This window comes from Poecilia reticulata, linkage group LG19, assembly GCF_000633615.1.
Source record: "Poecilia reticulata strain Guanapo linkage group LG19, Guppy_female_1.0+MT, whole genome shotgun sequence".
Classification (NCBI taxonomy): Eukaryota; Metazoa; Chordata; class Actinopteri; order Cyprinodontiformes; family Poeciliidae; genus Poecilia; species Poecilia reticulata.
This window is the reverse complement of record NC_024349.1, coordinates 2,826,612-2,845,845: the sequence shown is the minus strand read 5'-3', so window position 1 is coordinate 2,845,845 and position 19,234 is coordinate 2,826,612. Positions and strand designations below refer to the sequence as shown.

At 38.4% G+C, this 19,234-nt stretch overlaps 1 protein-coding gene across 3 annotated transcripts in view; it reads right to left on the bottom strand.

The window, feature by feature from the left end:
- LOC103481161 (TOX high mobility group box family member 2-like) overlaps positions 1-19,234 on the bottom strand; it is a 100,482-nt gene that overhangs the window by 7,120 nt on the left and 74,128 nt on the right. For all 3 annotated transcript variants that reach the window (XM_008436460.2, XM_008436461.2, XM_008436459.2), the window contains one exon: positions 2,378-2,608. In XM_008436460.2, coding sequence (XP_008434682.1) covers positions 2,378-2,608 — 231 coding nt within the window. The remainder of the gene's footprint in view (positions 1-2,377; positions 2,609-19,234) is intronic.

The following is a 19,234-nucleotide window of genomic DNA, read 5'->3' as shown; positions in this document are numbered from 1 at the left end:
GAGAATCCAACGCAGAGTACTAGGTCAAAACCCATAACCCAACCCTGTTATGTTCAAAGAACCCAGACCTAGATTGTCAAAAAGGACCGGGTCAGAAAAAATCAAATTAGTTTTTAACTGTGCAATTTTTTTGTGTGTGAATATTCACATGTTAATATTCTAATTGATGCACAGAACTGAAAAAAACACAGGAGTGTCTAAACACCCGTGAAACACAACATTGTGATCTCCTTACATCCCTGTCATCATTAGCATTTCCTATTTATTACCGCAGAGCAGGGGTTGACATTAACTGGCAACAAAAGGAATAGATAGTTCCTCCTGAATAGCCAAAATGTCCTTCAGCTAAATCCAAGGATGAGAAAAAAGAAACATAGTGGAGGGGATGGGGGGGTGGGTCACTATTTGTGTATTCCAAGCAGGATCAAAATAGCAGGCGAGAAATATAAATAAAGAGAGGAAAAGAAAAATTCACACATTGCAGCTTGTCAGAGGGCCAATGAAGATGCATGGTGGGGAGATATTCGTCAGAGGCGAGAGGGGGGGGAAAAGGAAATGGAACGTATATTGGCCTTTCGTTTTTTTTTCTTCATATTTGAGCTGGTTTTCGTGTTAAAACCTCGTAAGACATCCCTGTTTTGTGATTGTTTGAAGCAAACAGAGCTGCAGTGAGATTCCAGATTTTCTCTTTTTCCTCTTTCATATGTGATTGTTTGCTTTCGCAGGATGCATTAGCGTTTGGCTTATGAGCATATTTACCCAGCGCAAAACATATCATTCCTTGTCTGCTGAAATCTCCCAAGGCATTTTTATATTTTCCCCCACATTGACCGTTCCAGGCTCGTAAAACGTCCTGGGTTGTTAGTCTCGGACTGTTTTATTGCTGTCTGTGCACGAAGCCCCTCCTCCAGCCCTGCCGCTCCCTCCCTTTGGTAGAATTAAATTTAGAAAGAAAATCATTTTAATGAGAGTCAGGGGAGCGGGGATAAACGGATGGATTATCTTTAGAAAGAGAAGAACTAGCTCATTAAGATGAGCTGCAACTCACAGCAACGTTCAGGTAATTACACAAAAGATAACGACAACAAAAAGGCTGCTCGTCTGTTGCGGCGCACGCCACCTGCTGGTGGGAGGAAGCTGAATATGTAAGCAGTTAAATAATGCTATAATGCTATGGGTTTAGCTTTACCAGCTGAATCCATACATTTAGAACCAATTCAATTAGGTACATCATGCCTCATATGAGCGTACCTGAACCCTGTGGTTGCATTTTTGCCTCATCCGATTTGGTTTCACAATTTTTCTTCACATTTCTGTTGCAATCAAGACATGATAATTTTTTTCCTGTCTATTTAGAAAAAGTCGCTTTCACTTCAGAATTATGCGTGGCTCTACATAAAGCCCAGACGTGACAGCCTTCCATTTGCACTTAAACACAGCATACGTTTGTGGGCTTCAAAACTTGATAATGGGTGCATAGCAGGCAATTTGTGCCACACAGACACCTTTTCTTTTTTTCCAGAACAGAGAAAGTATTAGATCTGTGAGATTTGAGTGAAAAAAAAAAAACTGCACATGAAATATTAATATTTATGCAGGTTGTGATGTGAACATTTGCAGGATTATTCTACACTCTCTGATGTCTCTGAATCTGAGCGAGCCTCCGAATTTCTGCACTAATCATTATTCGTACTTCTACTTTAATGCTCGTAATTTGAAGCCTATATTTCCATAATGCTTTCACGTTCATCTGCTTGATCAGCATTCTGTCAGACGACACCCATGCGCTATGTCAATAATCTAAGTTTCTAAAAATTCGGACGTTTAGCTTTTAATCCGTCCTAAAATAAACAAATAAATAATGAAAAGATTTTTAATCCTTTCTGAGGTAGAATAGAAATCCAACGTACAAATGCAGTTTGAGACAACTGCAGACTCTTCTATGACAAGAAGAAAAAGGAGTCCTGCAGCAGATGGTTAAGCTCCCTCTGAGCCCTTATTACTACATCATTGAGGCAGTCTGGCATTAAATTCATAGACAGAAGACAGCGAGACAGCCTATATTCCCAGAGGAATCATAGCAAGTTCTTAGAGACATCTCCAACACCTACGTACCAATTATTTTGATAAACTTTAAAAGAAAACCAGTCAACAGCAGAGAACTGGCTTCTTGAGAGGCAATTACATACAATTGTATTACATTTCAGTATATTAATTTGTAGGTATGCAGCTTAGTGCTTATAGAAGTGTCCATGTCCAATATTTGGCTTTGGCTTTACAGTGTCGCTGTTGTCAATGAGTTTCAAGTTCTGCTTTGTTCGCCCCGGTGTGTCTCGGGCCTCTAATTCGTTCTTCCACATGCACATTTTTTGTGTACCTGCTTCTGTTCCTCCCCGAGGCTGTCCCACATGGAGGCCACGATCTTGGAGACGTCTCCAAAAGTGGCGTTGGGGTTTTGGCCTTTGATGGCAGCTTGGGTGTCTCTGAAGAAGAGCGCGTATGCCGACACGGGCTTCTGTGGCTCATTGGGGTCCTTCTTCTTTTTCTTCTTCTGAGGTTTGGGCTTGGGCTTCATCATTTCTGCCGCGTTCCGCTTCTCGTTGCTTATCTGGAGGCGGAGAGGAACAAAGAGACAACTGGTTATAATCTTCTGCTGATGATGCGGACTGGATAAGAAAAGTTTTGTTGACTTTGCAAAAACACACACGTGCAGTATGTACACACATATATTCAATAAGTATGATGTTATCAGTGAATATGTGTAAACATTCAGACCAGTGCCATTAGGAACAATGCCTATTCTGAAGACAACTTCAACACAACCCAATCCTAACCAGAACCACGATGCCAGTCACAGCACTTAGTCTGATTTCTACCGAAATTGGTTGCTTTGAAGACCGTTGGACCTGTAATAGAAGTAAAAGTGTAATATAGGGATTAGAAACTGTGCCTTGGGGTAAACTTATTGGGTTTGGTACAGTAAAATCAGTTCTTTTGTCCCCGCATATTAATGACACAGATCCCCAGACATTTATCTTGTTATTTTTAGGACCGCTCCGCACTCTGGCTTTTCCCTCAGCACTACAACAGACTGGAACAAAGGCTTATTTTAAGAAAACGGAAACCCATTTCCACACCAGATTTTAAGCCGTCGCTAACAAATATTGTCTCCTTTCTCCACCTAGAGCAGTGGTGACCAACTTTCTTTTGCCACTTCGCCCAAAATTTTTAATTTGAAAGTCATGGGTAATAGAAAAAAAAATCAACAATACAAAAGAATTACATGATGTGAATTATTTTATTTTTAAGCTGCTCAACAATAAACTAAGCAGATTGTGGCTCTTGCACGGGCCACCCTGCACACCCGTCTCCTGTTTTTGTGGTCTTCCGAACAGAAGACTTCACAAGGTTATATTTTATTTATTTATGCCTTTCCATTTTGGTGAGTGGATTGCTTTGAATTCTGAATCAGATTGTGTCACACTGCTCTTACCATGTTTTTTTTTTTTTTTCCTGGATTGTATCTACCTCGCCTCCAGAACAAGATTTTGTTGAGTTCACATAGAAAAGATGATACCGCCTTCCATCGAAGCAACTTGGAAATGTGCTTGAAAAGCAAAAGATGAACATATTTCTACATAATTCCATTTATTGGTGTTTTCATGCGGTTGAAAAGTGGTTAGGGTTGATTGGATGGACAAAGCAAGTCCTGACTTTGAAGCGTCTTTGCTTAGGTAAAATTTTTGATGTTGCTAAAGACGAAACAAAAAAGACGAAACAACACCGAATTTTGATACATTTTCCCTTAGCTAAAAAAATCCTGTCTAGGCTTAAATAACCATAAACAACACAGGTCTGACCGCACTCTTGTACATGGTGGACACTATTTCTTTCTTCCTGATTGACAGAGTGTAATCCATGGGCATTGCTTAGCTGTGTTGTTGTCCACATGGACTTAAAATGATTTTTTTTCCCAATTAAATTTTGCAGTTTTTGTTAGTGTTCTCTTTCTGGTATTGTAAGGCTCGGGCAGCTTTTTGTTCTTTTGCTTGTCTTTGTTTTGTTTGTGTTCATTCGATAATGGTTTACAAATAAAATAAGAGAGTAATGAACTACCTCAAACTGAAAAAAATAAAAACTCACAAACTTGCACACATTTGGTCTTAAATGTTTGACAAATAAAGATGCAAGAGTAGGATGACAGAGCAAAGGTTGTGTATCACGTGAACAATTATGGATACAAAAACACACAACAACAAAACACAAAGAGAGAGAGATCACGTTCACGCTCGTCTTTGTGCACGCGATATCAGCAATAACACAGTATGCTGAAATGTCCCCACATTTTCATAAAGCACAAGTACTTCCATCGGAGTAATGTGCTGCTTCATCCAATACACATGAATACATTTTCATTTCCAGGTAGAGTTTTGACTGGGAGTCAAATCCAGGTCACCTGATTCTGCTTGTGATTCTGTATGGAAATTGCCTCGTGCGCTCTGGAGAAACCAAGTGAAGTAAAGGATGGAATGCGAAAGAGGAGGAGAAAGACAGCGAGATGAAGGGAAAAGCTGGCCATTACGATGAGAAAAATGTGAATTAACCTATTTTTTTTTTTCTGTCACTAAAAGACATGCATAGGACAAATGACACAAATGACGATTTCAGGTCTTGTGACCTGAAATCTCTTATTAGTAAAATACCGCAATATTGCCAAATATATGTAAAGTCAGTGCTTTATGTTTAAAGCATTTTCTTTATAATTTGGAAACGGGGTGATTCGCGTGTAGTTGACGCCAGAATTATATTCTGTAATGCACTGCAGCCATATTAGCGCAACGTGCTCCGGCTTCAGGAGCCGTTTGTGGTTCTTTCAACAGCTTGACAGCTTGTATTATCTTGTCTTATTCTGAAGTAAGAAATACGCGAGTGGATTTGTTGTTTTGAAGAAAGTTAATTGATAAAATGTTGCAATGGCACTAAAGAAACTTCCATTACTTCAAGCATTCTGTGTGAGCGATAGTAAAAAGTAGGATTTTTCCTCTCCTGTTCCTCTGATCCAGGATTTTAAAAATTTCAAACAAAGAACGCGTTTCGCCAAATCGTAGCAAAAACATATTTACCCACACATGTTCCAAAATGCAACAAGAGGACATTTAGAAACATTCATTTCCATCGCGAGATTAAGTAACAACCTTGTTTTCTCCCATTAACTGTCATCTGAAAAACAGGACTGCCTCTGAGAACGACATTGTTTCAGGAAAGCATTTGCTAAACACAAACTGCATGAAATTAACTAATCAAAATTCAAGGTTTGGGAGCACATTTGCCAGCTACAGAAAAAAAAAACAAAAAAAAAACACAACTTCAAAATGGCTTTTGAGGTGTTCCTGAAATTAATGAACGTTCCCTCTCAGGGTTATGCCAAAGCATTGCTTGTCTATTTTGCAGATTACAGGTAATATTCATATTTTTATGCGTGTGAGGATATGCGGTTTCATTAAAAAATAATCACCCCTCACTTTTAGGCAATGAGGCAGAAGACAGGCGTTTGAAACAACATCTGTTCGAGCGAACCTTTGATGTGAAAATAGAATAAACTGACAGAGGAGCTAATGGAATGACAGAAAAAAAAGGGAGGAAAAAAAAGGAGGATAAATAATCTCCAAGAAAAATTCACATGTATTCATAGGGAAGGAGAAAGTAATGACACACAGCAGCTCACTGCTGCATGCAATCTACCAGGAGAATAAGGAGCATGGCTCTCTTTCTTATTTTTTTCTTCCATTTATTTCCTTGTTTATTATTAGACAACCACAATCATGAACTCCAATATGTACAGTAGGGCGCTGAGGAAGGCATAACGTTTCAATGAATCTCAAAGACTGGCAAAAAAATTTAAAATTTAATGAAGAGAGGCCCAACTTACTGAGAAAAGAATGTTAGAGTTAACTTCTTTATTTTTCCTGGAAGCCAGTTTCTACATGATGAAAATTAGATTAGTAAATTAGTAAAATAAATGTTTGTTCACATTTCCGCACATTTCATTACCTTTAAATGATGTATCATAAATAAATGAACAAAAACACCAAGCAGTACATGCCTAGTTGTGCTTGCCTATATGTTTTACTTTTGAATTTAGTAAGAATTAACCTCCTGATGTAAAGACATGCAATTTTGTTGATGACAAATATGTTCGTCAGCAATTTCTGAATTGCAGTCTTTCTTAATTATCATTTGATGGTGGACAAATAGCCTTAAAACAGCTGGAACATTACGTGTGTTCGCCTTTTATTTTTTGTTTTTAAATGTTCTACCGTCTGAACTCCTCATGTACTTCATTCATTTTGCCCACCGTGTTGCTGCTGCGAATTCTGATGTAGTTTCTCATATTGTCAGTAGGGAGATATGCATCTAATCCTCTACTGCAATGAACCTTTATCGATCCAAAACCGAGTCAAGGCAAAGCTCTTTGATTCTGATGTGCTGAAATCTTGATACTAAATCTTGAAGCTTTAGAAACGTCAATTTATTCTTCTGTGTTTTTGTGTTGCGCTGACTCAATCTTGGCATGTAATATTTCTTTCTGGAACAAACATGTCCATAACTTTCACTGAAACTTTTTTTTTGTACTTATTAAACAACAAATAAATGTATTTTTAATTTAAGAGGGTAAATTAAAAAGAAATACTTTCCTAATTTTAATCCTCTAGTTTGGCCAGCAAAAGAAGTCTCATGTTTTCCTCCAGCCAATCAGTTGTCATAAATGAAACAACATTAGGCTCTTTCATAAGCCAAAAAAAGGAAGTCTGTGGCGCCAGTAATAAACATTTATAATACAGAGAATTAGATGAGAAAGTGTGACTATAGCAGATGCAAAACTGATATTATCAGATATAGAAATGCTGAGTAAAGTGTCATTTAGATGAAAGATAATCAAATTAAACTACTTCACCACCAAATGTTGCCTCAAGCTGCTGGTCAGTGATTGAAAGAAGCCTGCTGCAGTTTTTTCCAGAAATTCATTCTCTGCTTTTTTTGTGTGTGTCATATCTATCTATAAAAATCAAAACAAAACAAAATGCTATAAATGACACTATTACAGTAGTATTGTAGCTCCAACATGGTGTTTTTCAGATTTAAATAAAACATGTTCGATCATGTTTAAAATTCTTGTCTTACATTTATTGTAGCCTTGTGCCACACAGAAGCAAAGACACGTTGAAACCATGACAAATCTGTTCTTGCAACACAATTTTTCAGTGCATAGCATATTTTCATTTGCTCACAATGTATTAGGAAGGATTGACCAACATTGTATCACATTATTACCAGTGGTGGAGAAAGTACTCAAAAAATGTACTTAAGTAAAAGTACAAATACACAGACAAAAATGTACTCAAGTAAAAGTAAAACTACCACATTCACATTTGTACTTAAGTAAAAGTAAAAAAGTACTGGCTTTTAAAAATACTTCAGTATTAAAAGTAAAAGTACTTGCTGAATGCATTACCTAATCACCAATATCATTAAGTGAACCGATCGTATTTAATTTTAWTACATTAGAAATGTGCCATTTTAATGAACAATGCCACAGGTAAAGCATGTTTTTATTGTGTTTACTCTGTAACATTGTTTAGACTTAGATATGTGATTCTATGCATCATAATTTCAGGGATGGAAACATCTGGTCTCCTGTCCTAACATAACATGAACTTCACTTTTTTTTTTGCCACTAGTGGCATTTATTTTTAAAGAAATCCAACAGAAAAGGGATGTAAAGAAGGTGGGTGGGGGAGGACATGGAACCGAGGAGCCACGTAGCAGAGTTGTAGTCAAGACCACCTACCCAAGACCAAGTCAAGAACAGCACCCTGCGCTACATGACACAAAAATTTTTACTTTTACCTATCAAAATTGCTTCTCGAATCGATCTGAAAGATCCACATTCACATAAACACCTAGATATTAAATACTTGGAGCTGAAATAAATTTAATCAGTAAAGAAGAATTGGATCGTTCCTGAATGTCATATCAATGCAGACTTTGGTCACAGCGTTGTCCCATATTTGCGATACCTCAGTCAACACCTCCACACAATAATTCAGCGCATGAGTGACAACTTTTTTTCATGCAGATGCAATATGTGTCTCTGTACAGCTAGCTTTGCTAGCATCACGTCCAAGGAGCTTACCTTTCTTTAAGCTCTCCTTCGAAGTGACGCTAAAAGTTGGACGAAGTTCCCACCGTCTGTGAAAACGAAGCGCTGCTGATTTTACATGTCGCCATATCTATGATTTATGCAGCGCTATTATATTACTGACGATTAGAGAGACGTCTTCTCCAGCTAAGAGAAAACCACTGCGCATGTCTGGAGCTCCGCGTGCGAGTAAAGGTGGAGGCGATGGGTGACAACAGACACATAAGTCACGTTATTGCTGGATTTTACGGCGCCACCTTAAATCCCTGAACTTCACATTTTAACGGACAAAAAGTGCATGTAACGAGTAACGCGACACTTTTGTAGAAATGTAGTGAAGTAGAAAGTACATTTACTTACTATAAAATGTAGTGGAGTAAAAGTAGAAAGTATTCATTATTAAATCTACTTAAGTAAAGTACAGATACATGAAAATTGTACTTAAGTACAGTAAAGAAGTACTTATACTTCGTTACTGTACCGCCACTGATTGTTACAATATGTTAAGACAATTCAACAAGAAACTTTTCCTATTTTTAGTATGTAGTATAATATATAAGTATTTAAGTTAGTGTATAAGTGTAAATGTTGATATGAGTTCCTGGTCCATTCCTTTATGAAGACCAATTTCTGGGGATAAATTTGCCGTCGCTATAAGTTATACAAACCAACATGTTTTGATAATTTTAGGCTAAAAGTCTGTAATCTTGCACAACAGTAAGGAACATGATTGATTCATGAGCATGTCATTCGGGGCCTACATGTGATTTATGGATGTGGGGATCGTCGTGCTGGAGGACACCATTCCCATCAGGATAAAAATGTTGCATCCAAGAGAAATATTGATCATTATGAACAACTTTGTATTGATTCAAAGGACACGTCCCTCTGAGATAACAAGTGGACTCCAACCACAAAGGCAAAGTGGCTGCAACGGCGCAAACGTGTAAAAGCCTCCACTTTAATCTTGAAGGTAATATTGCACTAAACTTTTACTAAACCTAGAGGACAGTGGAAAGCAACCAGATGATTGGCTGAAGTCTGAAGTGCTAAAGACGGACAGACGCTTCTATGCTGTATTTCTATACTGTGAATGATAATGGCCTCCTAGAAGGTGAGAAAGGCAGCCATATCTATGCAGGTGGTAACAGGTGATAATGGTAATTTAATAGACTGATAACATTATTTGGTTATATTGATGGTCCCGCAAAAGAACCTGAATTAATTAGTTATTTTTTTCCACCTTGGTTGCATGTATAAACTTTGTTAACTTTTAAAGACCCTTCTAAAGAAAACACTACCTAAACACAATATTATAAAAAAAAAATACTGCCTTTGAACACTGCACTAAAAGGTCAGCAACAGCACATGACGGTTACCAGGTAAGACCACAATGTCCTGCACAGTCTAAATTTATTTTGTCCACAGCTTTCTAATTTAGCAGCAAAAGATTGAACTACAGTGTCAGCCTTTGCTCGCTCATCCCATCAGCGTTTCTGTTGTCTGAGAGAGAAAGAGATGGAAGGGATGGTAAGTGAAGAGAGAGAGAGAGAGAGAGAGAGAGAAAGAGAGCGGGGTAGAGATAGAGCGGAGGAGGGGGTAGCTGTAATTCTGAATGGACCGAGCTGCACTGGCAAGACAAGATTAGAATTGACAGCCTGATAACTGCATCACTATCAAAACAGCAGAGGGAAAGAGAGAAATAGTTCGAGGCTGGGAAAGTGAGGAAGCGAAAGCAAGTGAGGGAGAGGTAACAAAAAAAACGGTGAGATGAAATGAAAACGAGACACAGTTAGTGCAAAAAAACCCCCAAAAAAACATACAAATGTAAGGAGAAAAAGAACGAGAACAAGAATGATGCACAGACCAGCCAAGGTTAAGAGAAAGGAAAACAACACAATAAAAGGACGGAACAGTCTGAGAGAGTGGAAAAGTGCCCGGTAACAACAACGTTCTTAATATGCATTTTAATAAAGATCATCACAAACAGTCACAGGCAATACGGAAAATGCTTCATGGAGCAGTAGTTTTAAAAGGCCCATAAAGGCAAACAGGAGCGACTCCGGGATGATGAGCAGATACGAAGAGATGGCCGTTACACCAAAATGAGCCGCAGATCCTCAACACAGGACTGAATCAAAACTGAAGCGTAGTTTCATGGACATCAGACTAAATGGTTATAAAAATTAGGATCACCAATAAAAAACATAGGAGCAGGGGTTGTTAACATTCTACAATGTTGTTGAGAAAGCATCAGTATGAAACACACGGTGGGCATCCTTTCTTTTTGTGCTGGGGGGTGATTTCTGGTTGTTCAGAAGTCTGAGGAATAATATTTAATACATGCATGTCTTTCTTTAAAGCAGCCGTTCAGCAAATCCAATCAAAGATCACAGAAATCAGGACACAATGAATTTCAAAATGTTTAGTTTGCTTATTTAGTCAATGCATTTGTCAGTGCAATATCACTTCTGTGTCAAATTTAGTTTAGTCTTATCTTCTTAAACCTTCATCATTTTGTCCACAGTGAATCAGCTAAGACAGATTTTTCACTTTTATTCAAAGCACAATAACACGTAACAAGCTGTAAGAATGCAAAATGCAAAATAAAGACACATCCGTTTTTAAGTCTTAAACATGACAACGCAAATGATGCATTTTAAGTTTGCCGTCATCAATCAGTGCCCCTCACACTCAGCTGCACATCTGCATTGTCTTCAAGTGCATAAAAGCAAACTTTTTATGCACTCAACACTATTTGATATGCAACTTCCAGCCAAGTTTGTATTTTTTTCTGGGGCAGAAAAAAACATTTTCTGGCACAAACACTTTAATTCAGCCCATATGCGAAACATTCATTACTGGTGCAGAATTTAGAGCTCTTAAAAGGTTGCCATGACCAGATAAAAAATGTTACTATGTGCTACACTATGCAAAGGCTCAACCTGCTTAAAAAATCACTAATGTCAGTTTTCAGTTTCTGCTTTGAATTGGAACCAACTGGATTCCCTAATAGTTATTTTATCACTTGTAGTCTCTTAAGCTGGATACAGAGTATAGCACTTTCTTTCCCAGATGGCCAAGTAGTTAGCAAGTACAAAAATAAAACTGTGAAAAATGATTGTGACATCACAGCAAAAGAAAATAACACTAGCCACTATTGAGGGTTCATAGGGCAAGAAACAATGTATGTAGTTTTTACTACATAAAAATAATTAAGTTATAGTCTTCATTTAAGAAGAGTCTTAATAAAATTAACACATGTATATATGAGGTATGGAGAATCATTTTTTATTTATTTTGGCCTGCTCTTCTGCCCTTTTAGGTTCCATGATCGGATAACAGAGGAAAGAGCTAAAATGATCAGAGATTAATGTTAGATTAAGATTCAGGTTAAAACCAACAGGTTTTATCTGCATTAGCAGAGTACAAACGGCCTAAAATTTTTTTGTTTTTTCATCATTCAAATTAAGACACTGTTTAATGTAAAACTTGTGCACCTGTATGCGACGTTGTGGAAACCAGCTTTCATATGAAGGTTTGGCAGTAAGTGCTGAGACCATAAACAAAACTGCAAAGCTGTTTGTAACTCTGATCAGCTCTGTAAACTAAACGTGCTTGTTTATCCCCCATATGGGAACCAAATTTTTGAAGTTTGCTATAAAAGTAGTTCTTTTATAAACAGTTTGTCAGCAAAAAAAAAAAAAAGAGTTGAAATAAGCTTCCTCCGAAACATTTTCCTTCCCCCCCTGCCTGCGATCGCCTTGTCCTTGCATATTTCCATCACCTTCTAGACATCAGTCTAGATGAGTTAAAATGTGCCTTAAAATACACACAGCGCCCACCTCATCTGGAAGCAATTACAGCTACAAGTTAAACCGCCCATCTGTATGCAATAAGCAGAACTACAACAGATCTCGGAGCAGAACCAGGCTCTCATCCAGAGAGCAGCACTCGTTAAATGAAAACACAGTCCAGCTCAAACAGTAATGAACCGGAAGTCCAGATTCTTGATCCTAATCTAAAAGACATAACGGGGCTGCGAGTGGGACTCATATAAATCATAAAAAGAGGCTGCTATAAAAATTTCTAGGCGGTCCTGACTTTATTTAATCAAAAAAAAAAAATACACAAGATCTCTCCAACGTGGGGTACGTTGCTCAAGCTTTCAGACAGCAAGGCTGGCAAGAGTTAAAATCTGGGACTGCGCATTCTGATTGAAACGTAACCCCGAAGCCACTGCCGAACTCAGCTGCTTGATTTATTTGACATTAGGAGATGACTGACAGCTCAGAGGAGCTCCTCCCCGCATGCTTTGCCTAACAACATTGGACCCACTTAATCAGTCTAAATTGCAAAGTCGAGGCCCTTGTATTTGGTAATGTGGTGAAAACAGTGGCAAGTGAGAGCTAATTAGATTAACGGCAGTTTAACGAGCTGTTGGAGGGGGGGGCCCCCGCAGATTGGATTTTAATAAATACGCAGCGGCAAAAAGCATCTGCTATGCACTTCCTGGCTCTGCTGGCATCCTAATTGGCCCCAGTGGGTTACAGCAGCTCAGCAGTACGTGGTGCAATTTGAGGAGGGAGGGGAGGATGGGCAGAGGAGGGGGGCAGGGGCAAAATGCTTATCTTCTCTCCAGGTAAGTTGAAGAAAAGGAATAAACAATATGCCTTTATAAGTGTTTGCATTTATTAATAAGGTGCTGCCAATTGCGTTTGAACACTAATAAAAATTTCCCAAGACTTCAATCACCATGCAGCCTCCAATGAAATGTTAAAGCAAGGGGAGAAAATGTCCTGCGGTATAATTAAAGCACATTTCTCCGGTGTTTGCTTTTTAAGATGGTGTGCCCCCACGATGAGGTCTTTGCCGGGGCAAACAGCACAGAAAGGAAAAAACAATTAATCAAACATGAATGAGCGACCATTGCAGGGTTATTTCCATAGCAACAGCCTGAGGGGACAACTTGAACCCTTTAATGTTAGCTGGTGATGTCTCTTTGTAAACATGTGCACAGCGGGGGGAGAAAGCCAATGAGAGAGCCTGGCAACAGAGGCATCACAGGGCAGCAACCTCTTGGTATCAATCGAAGTTTCCATTATGTGCTGGAAAGGACTGAAAGGTACACTAAAAACATTGTATTGTGGCGCGTTTGGAGATGAAACGCAGGACTGTGAAGGCGCTGGCGAATGTCTGCAAATATCAGAGTTTGGTGAGCAGATTTTGTGTGGAATTAAAACACAGAAATGCTTTTTTTTAAAAGCCTTATGTTAGAATACATAACTGCATTTCGGGGTATAAAATTTGCTTAGGCTTTACATGTATAATTATTGTCACATTATAAACACAACATCAGTTTATTTTATCAGGATTTTCTTTTATATCACAAACACATTTAAAATTCCTACTTCACACTATGTAATTTTGTGCTGCTGCATCATTTGAGTATAAAGGGATGCATGCATAGTATATGTGTTGTTATATGTCACCTGTTACGGAGCAACGGATAAAAATATATTCCTGTTATCGATGCTTATTGGTGTGTAATTCTCCTTTAATACACCATATTAACAGTTTTTTTTCACAATTTTAACAAATAAGATGAAAAGTGTTGGGTACTTCAGTTATGGTGAGTGAAACATAATCTAGAGTCGCTGTTAAATAGCAAAAAGCTTAAGATGTAATGTCGACTCAAGAGTTATCTCCCTTTCATGGGATGACAATAAGTTGAAAAAGGTGGATAATAGAAAGGTTTGGCAGTAAGTGCTGAGACCAATTGAGTAAATGATTAATGTTGTCTCCGCTGAGCTAAGGTGTTTTACACAAATTACCTGTTGTCATGGTAATGGTAGCGTTATATATGGTAGGTATGGATTTCCCTGTAATGTGTCTTCACAGTATGTGCCAGTAAAAGGAGTTGGCAACAACTTCCAAACTAACCTGTTTTTATTTAACTCTGCAATCGAGCAAACATTCGCAGTACATAAACTACAGCAGTTTAGACATAGAAGGATATTTTCTCCTGTTAAATGTGTGTTCAATTCATTGACCAAGGACGTTGGTGAAGCACGGGTCAGCTGTCCATGTTTGGTGTACCACTACAATAATAGCCACATAGATATCTCTCAAACTGAACTTTATCAAAACAAGCACAACAAAACAAACAACACAAAAAGCTTAATGATCTGACATCTTTATGGTTTGACATCTCCTCCAGCCATAATTTTGGGCTATTTGGGTCTTCTGGACTCTCTGACTCTTTCCCATTTTGTGCTTAACAAAACAAATGTGTTTCACTCATACTTACAGTTTTCTGTCCACCGTGTTAGGGGGCAATATTATACTAATTTATACATTGCCCGTTGAGGGTAGGAGAAGAAGGAAAACACTGAAAATAAATAACAAAATGATTTTAATGAACATAAATGCTACTTTTATATCTTTGGTGTCCCTGTGAGATAAGTTATCTAAAATAACAGCATCATTTTCTTAAAGAAATTCTTAAAAATTATGCTTTGTTGTATTTCTTCCTCTGCTCATGAGCTAGCACAGTGGTCTTTATCTGCCTTGTGTGTGTGGCGCCACCCTCTGGTCGGGAGTAGTATTGTCTCTGTTGGCAGACCCAGTAAACACAGTCCCAAAAGTCTGGGTGGCACTGGACGTCCACAGTGAGTCCTTGAGGACCGTGTGCATATTTGATAATATTTCTAGACTTAGTGGTTGAGTGGACAGTAAATTAGAGTGGGAAGTAAATATATTAATTCCCAGTATGCTCTAATATAATAATGTATCTTTAGATTAATTGATATTCAAAATAATTCGCTGCACTTTATAATAGCTTTTTTATGTCAAATTGAATATTCTGAAAAACATAAACAAGTGAAATGTTCATTTTTAGAATTAGACTTAAGAATTTTTCTTTGAATTCATCGCCTACTTATTTTTATATTGCATTCAAACTAGATAGTATGTATCTGAAGAGAGAATGATCATTTCTGTAAACAGAGATTTGAGGCTTAACTTCGACTTAAGGTGAAGGAGCTAAGCCCTCAACGACTTTACAGCTGAAACAGACAGAAACAAATATAAATCATCACAGACATATTCCTCAAAGTTTAACATCCCATTTCAGAAGCCTCATGAATAACATCTTTCATATGGAAAGATGATCAGTTTACCGAACCCGTAACGAGACGACTCTTCCAGCTTCCAGCTGCGAACAACAATGCAAGAACCAAACGGCACAAACAAGTTTCATCAAGACCGTCGGTCGTCGTGGCTGACTGTTGTTTCACATATTCCCAGATGGTATATTGGAGGAACTGCTGTCAAAGCAATCTGCCTTCTTTGTCCACAGATGTGATTAGAAAGCAATAAAAAATCTTCAAATTTGCCACAAGAATTTTAAAGTAATGAGGGAAAAGTATGAGCTGAGGAGAAAATAGAGGTTCATGCTTAGAAACTAACCTGATTGCAGGCTAAAAATGTATGAAGCTCCATAAGTATATAGTAGAAGGATGGTAATTCAGTTAACCGCAAAGCTCTAAGCATGTAAAAGGAAACAAGAACATATAGTTCTCGGCGGTCAAAGCTCAAGAGTCAACAACCCCTGTAAAAATCAGTTCTCAGTCAAAGCCAGAACAAAATCTCTCTCTGTCTGTCTTCTTCTTTCTTTTTTTTTTAAAACTGCCACGCAGTTAGCGTTTAGAAGCATTCGGAAATAAATTTATAAAGTTTTTTCCACTTTCATTTTCCAATCTATTTATCAATGAGACCTACAGGGGGGAACATGCCAGCGGAAAAAAAAAAAAAGATAAAGAATGCAGGCAGAGGTTATCTGTGACTTTCTTGGTCCAGGCCTCGTTGGGTTCCTTGGATGAGAGTAATGGCTTCTTTGCACTGGGCTGCGTACTGCTATTGTAGAATCACAGAGCGGCTAATTGAAACAAATGACTCTAATAATGGGACATTATCCCCACAGGCTGGCTTTGTGGTGGGCCTAATTAGCGTTGCGGTGGAGACGAAGAGGACGAGACACCGACGTCGAGCCCTCTGAAGGAAGCAGCCGAGGCCCTCTCACGGTGGCCAGTGAGGGGCTTTAACGTGTGCAGAAGATCTGGGTTTCATGAAGGAATTTTATGAAAATGTAAACAGTATATTTTAGTCAACAATTCTTCCAATATCTCCCACATTCACTATGGATTTCCCTCCAAAAACACAGTTCAAAAATGAGAAGTAGATAATTTACAATTCCGAGAAACACAACACTGGTTTATTTCAAAGGTTTACAATGAAGGATAAATTGAATTTCAGCTAAATATGACTGCTGACAAACAATGTTTTGACTGCACCATTGTTCCACTAATTATTTAAGCACTTCTATGGATTATTAACATTTTATTTTTTTCACACTGTTGTCCTTCTGTTTTTCATATTGATGCACCAATAGCCCGTAGCTAATGTGACAACCAGGAAAGTTGTTCTCCAGATATGTATTAAAATCTGTTTGTGTCAGTCCTAATTGTTTACACTTATACATGATGATCCCAGAAAGTCAGATATAATGCAGCATTCGAATCTTTGCAACCGCGCTGGCTTAAATATTCATTAGTTGTAACAGTTGCCTAAGGTTATTTGATATAGAGTCATGAATATTCATGATTCGCAGTAAATGTGCGCTTGTTTTTTAATGCTCAGTCCGTTAATGCTCGTCTTCATTACTTCATTCTGCAGCGCGAATAATAAGGAACAACAAAACAAAGCCTTGCTATTTTGAAAGAGCAATTCTCTTTGGGAGCCCATTTGTTTGGAGTATAAATGAAACAGGAGAGCCCCACCAATTATCTCGCTGTCATTTATTTTGACAGCTACAAGACACATTGTTCACCTCCGCTGTGGAATGTGACACTGAAGGGCATCTGTCTTTTTTGTGAAAGGAAAAGTCATGACAGAAAATATTTCTGCTCTTACAAAACATGATTTATCTAGGAACGTCGCAAAGATGTGAGCGAGAGGCAGCAGAGCAAACAGGTCATATGGGATCTGTCTAAAGCCTGCAGTGGAAAAAGATTGCTCTTTCAATTATACCTTAGAAAGAAGAAGAATAACAACAACATTTAGTAATCCAGAAACCATAGGAAAACAGGAACAATTATAATTTCATATGTTGCACTGCAAATATGTGTTTCTATTTTTAAAAAATTCCTAACTTAATAACCATTTTGGGCATTTTTCATTGGTTTAATTTATAAGCAAAGACCACTGACTTTGTCATCATCTGGAATATGAAGTGGACATTTGATCAGTTGGATAAGCAATCAGAGATCATCACGCATAATAAGCACAACATGCAGGACAAATTGTGCAAATGTAATGTAAGATCAAGCAGATTACCAACGGGGTCGAAGCTGAAATCGGAGACTTTTTGTCAGATATAGCAGCAACAAGAAATCTTAGTCGATTCTGTTCACACAATCGTTTCTACAATTACATGGCGACTCGCGGGAACAACTTCCTTTTCTTACTTTTACAAAAAACAGCCTAAAATATAGACAGGGACAAGTACTTTATGAGACCGACTTAACCTTATTTATAAGAATCAAAAACTGAAGCACCAAACCAATATCCAAACCAGTTACCATTGTTGATCGTATTACATGTCCCAGAATTGGCTGAATTTGTTTTTGTTTTTTTTAAACACAGCAGGATGTTAAGAATCTCTTAGTAAGGAGATGTCAGACAGACATCACCCTGCCAAGAATATCCATTTAGAACCAAATATTTCAAAACAAAATCCCCACCAGGAGTCATCTGAGTTAATTTACACCATATACTTATAAAAACTGACAGCCGCTTTCAGGCAGCAGGGGTTTTTCTCCCCCTTTCCAGCTCCAACCAGCCTCATTACGATCGTAACGAGAAAGGGGCTGGTCCACTGGTTCAATATTTAACACACTGGCACCCCTCACGGTTCCACATTTGGGCTGTTTCTACTAACTGCTCTTCAAAATCTTATTAGTGCCAGCTGGCGAGGGCTCTCTGATATATTATTTCTACTTTTTTTTTCCCCTGGAAGCTCCTCCTCCGCATGCACCGCTGCGCGAACCTGAACGACAGGGAGACTTGTTGAACATGAGACCCCTGGGTGACACCTTTTACCCCGGCACCGAAGATGACAGAAACACTGAAAGCTGCGGGCGAGACGGGAATTCTCCCTTGGCAGCGAGTACTCGCACAACAGGCTGCTACATTTCACAGCAGCCAGTCATACAGGACTTGGCTCTTTCTGCTTCGGTTCAGAGAGGCTGACAGAACAGGTCAGCATTTGGGAGAAAGCAGAAGCGTCTCTGACAGACAGCTCTATAATCTAAAATGCCAGCACCGAGGCTCCACCTTGCTGCACTCCTTCAATTTGAAGCTCTTGAAAAGCTCAAAACTGGCAGCGAGAATTAGAAAGAAAACGATGCAAAGAGGATCACATGGAAAAAAAATGAACGCACATACAAACACAGGTGCTTCTTAAGTAATTAGGACTGAAGCGAAGTGTGAATCTATTTCTACAATTAAACTTAAACAGTAAAAAAAATATACAGATGCATTTAATAATTACGGGGTGACATACTTCAGGCATTTTGTAATGATTATGCTTCCAGCTTTAACTCATTTTGCATGAATTGCTGCGTCAATGCGGAGTTGCATGGAGGCTTTGGGGTTTAACATCTCCATGCAGCTCCACAGCAAAGGGACGTATGAAGTGTTCCAACATTTCCTGATAAATTGCTGTGCTAAGTTTAGACTTGATAAAGCACAGACCAGCACCATCAGATGCATCAACTTCCTAAGTCCTCACTTGCTGTGGAAACTTCACATTGGACCTGAAACATCTTTCTGTACCAACTCCATTCTTCCTCCTGTCAGGAGTCTTCATTTCCAAATAAACTGCTAAATTTATGTTCATCTGAGAAAAGGCCTCTTTGTTTTCCTTCCACTCAACTATTTATTAGTTTGGACATATCGCTCTGTGAATGAATG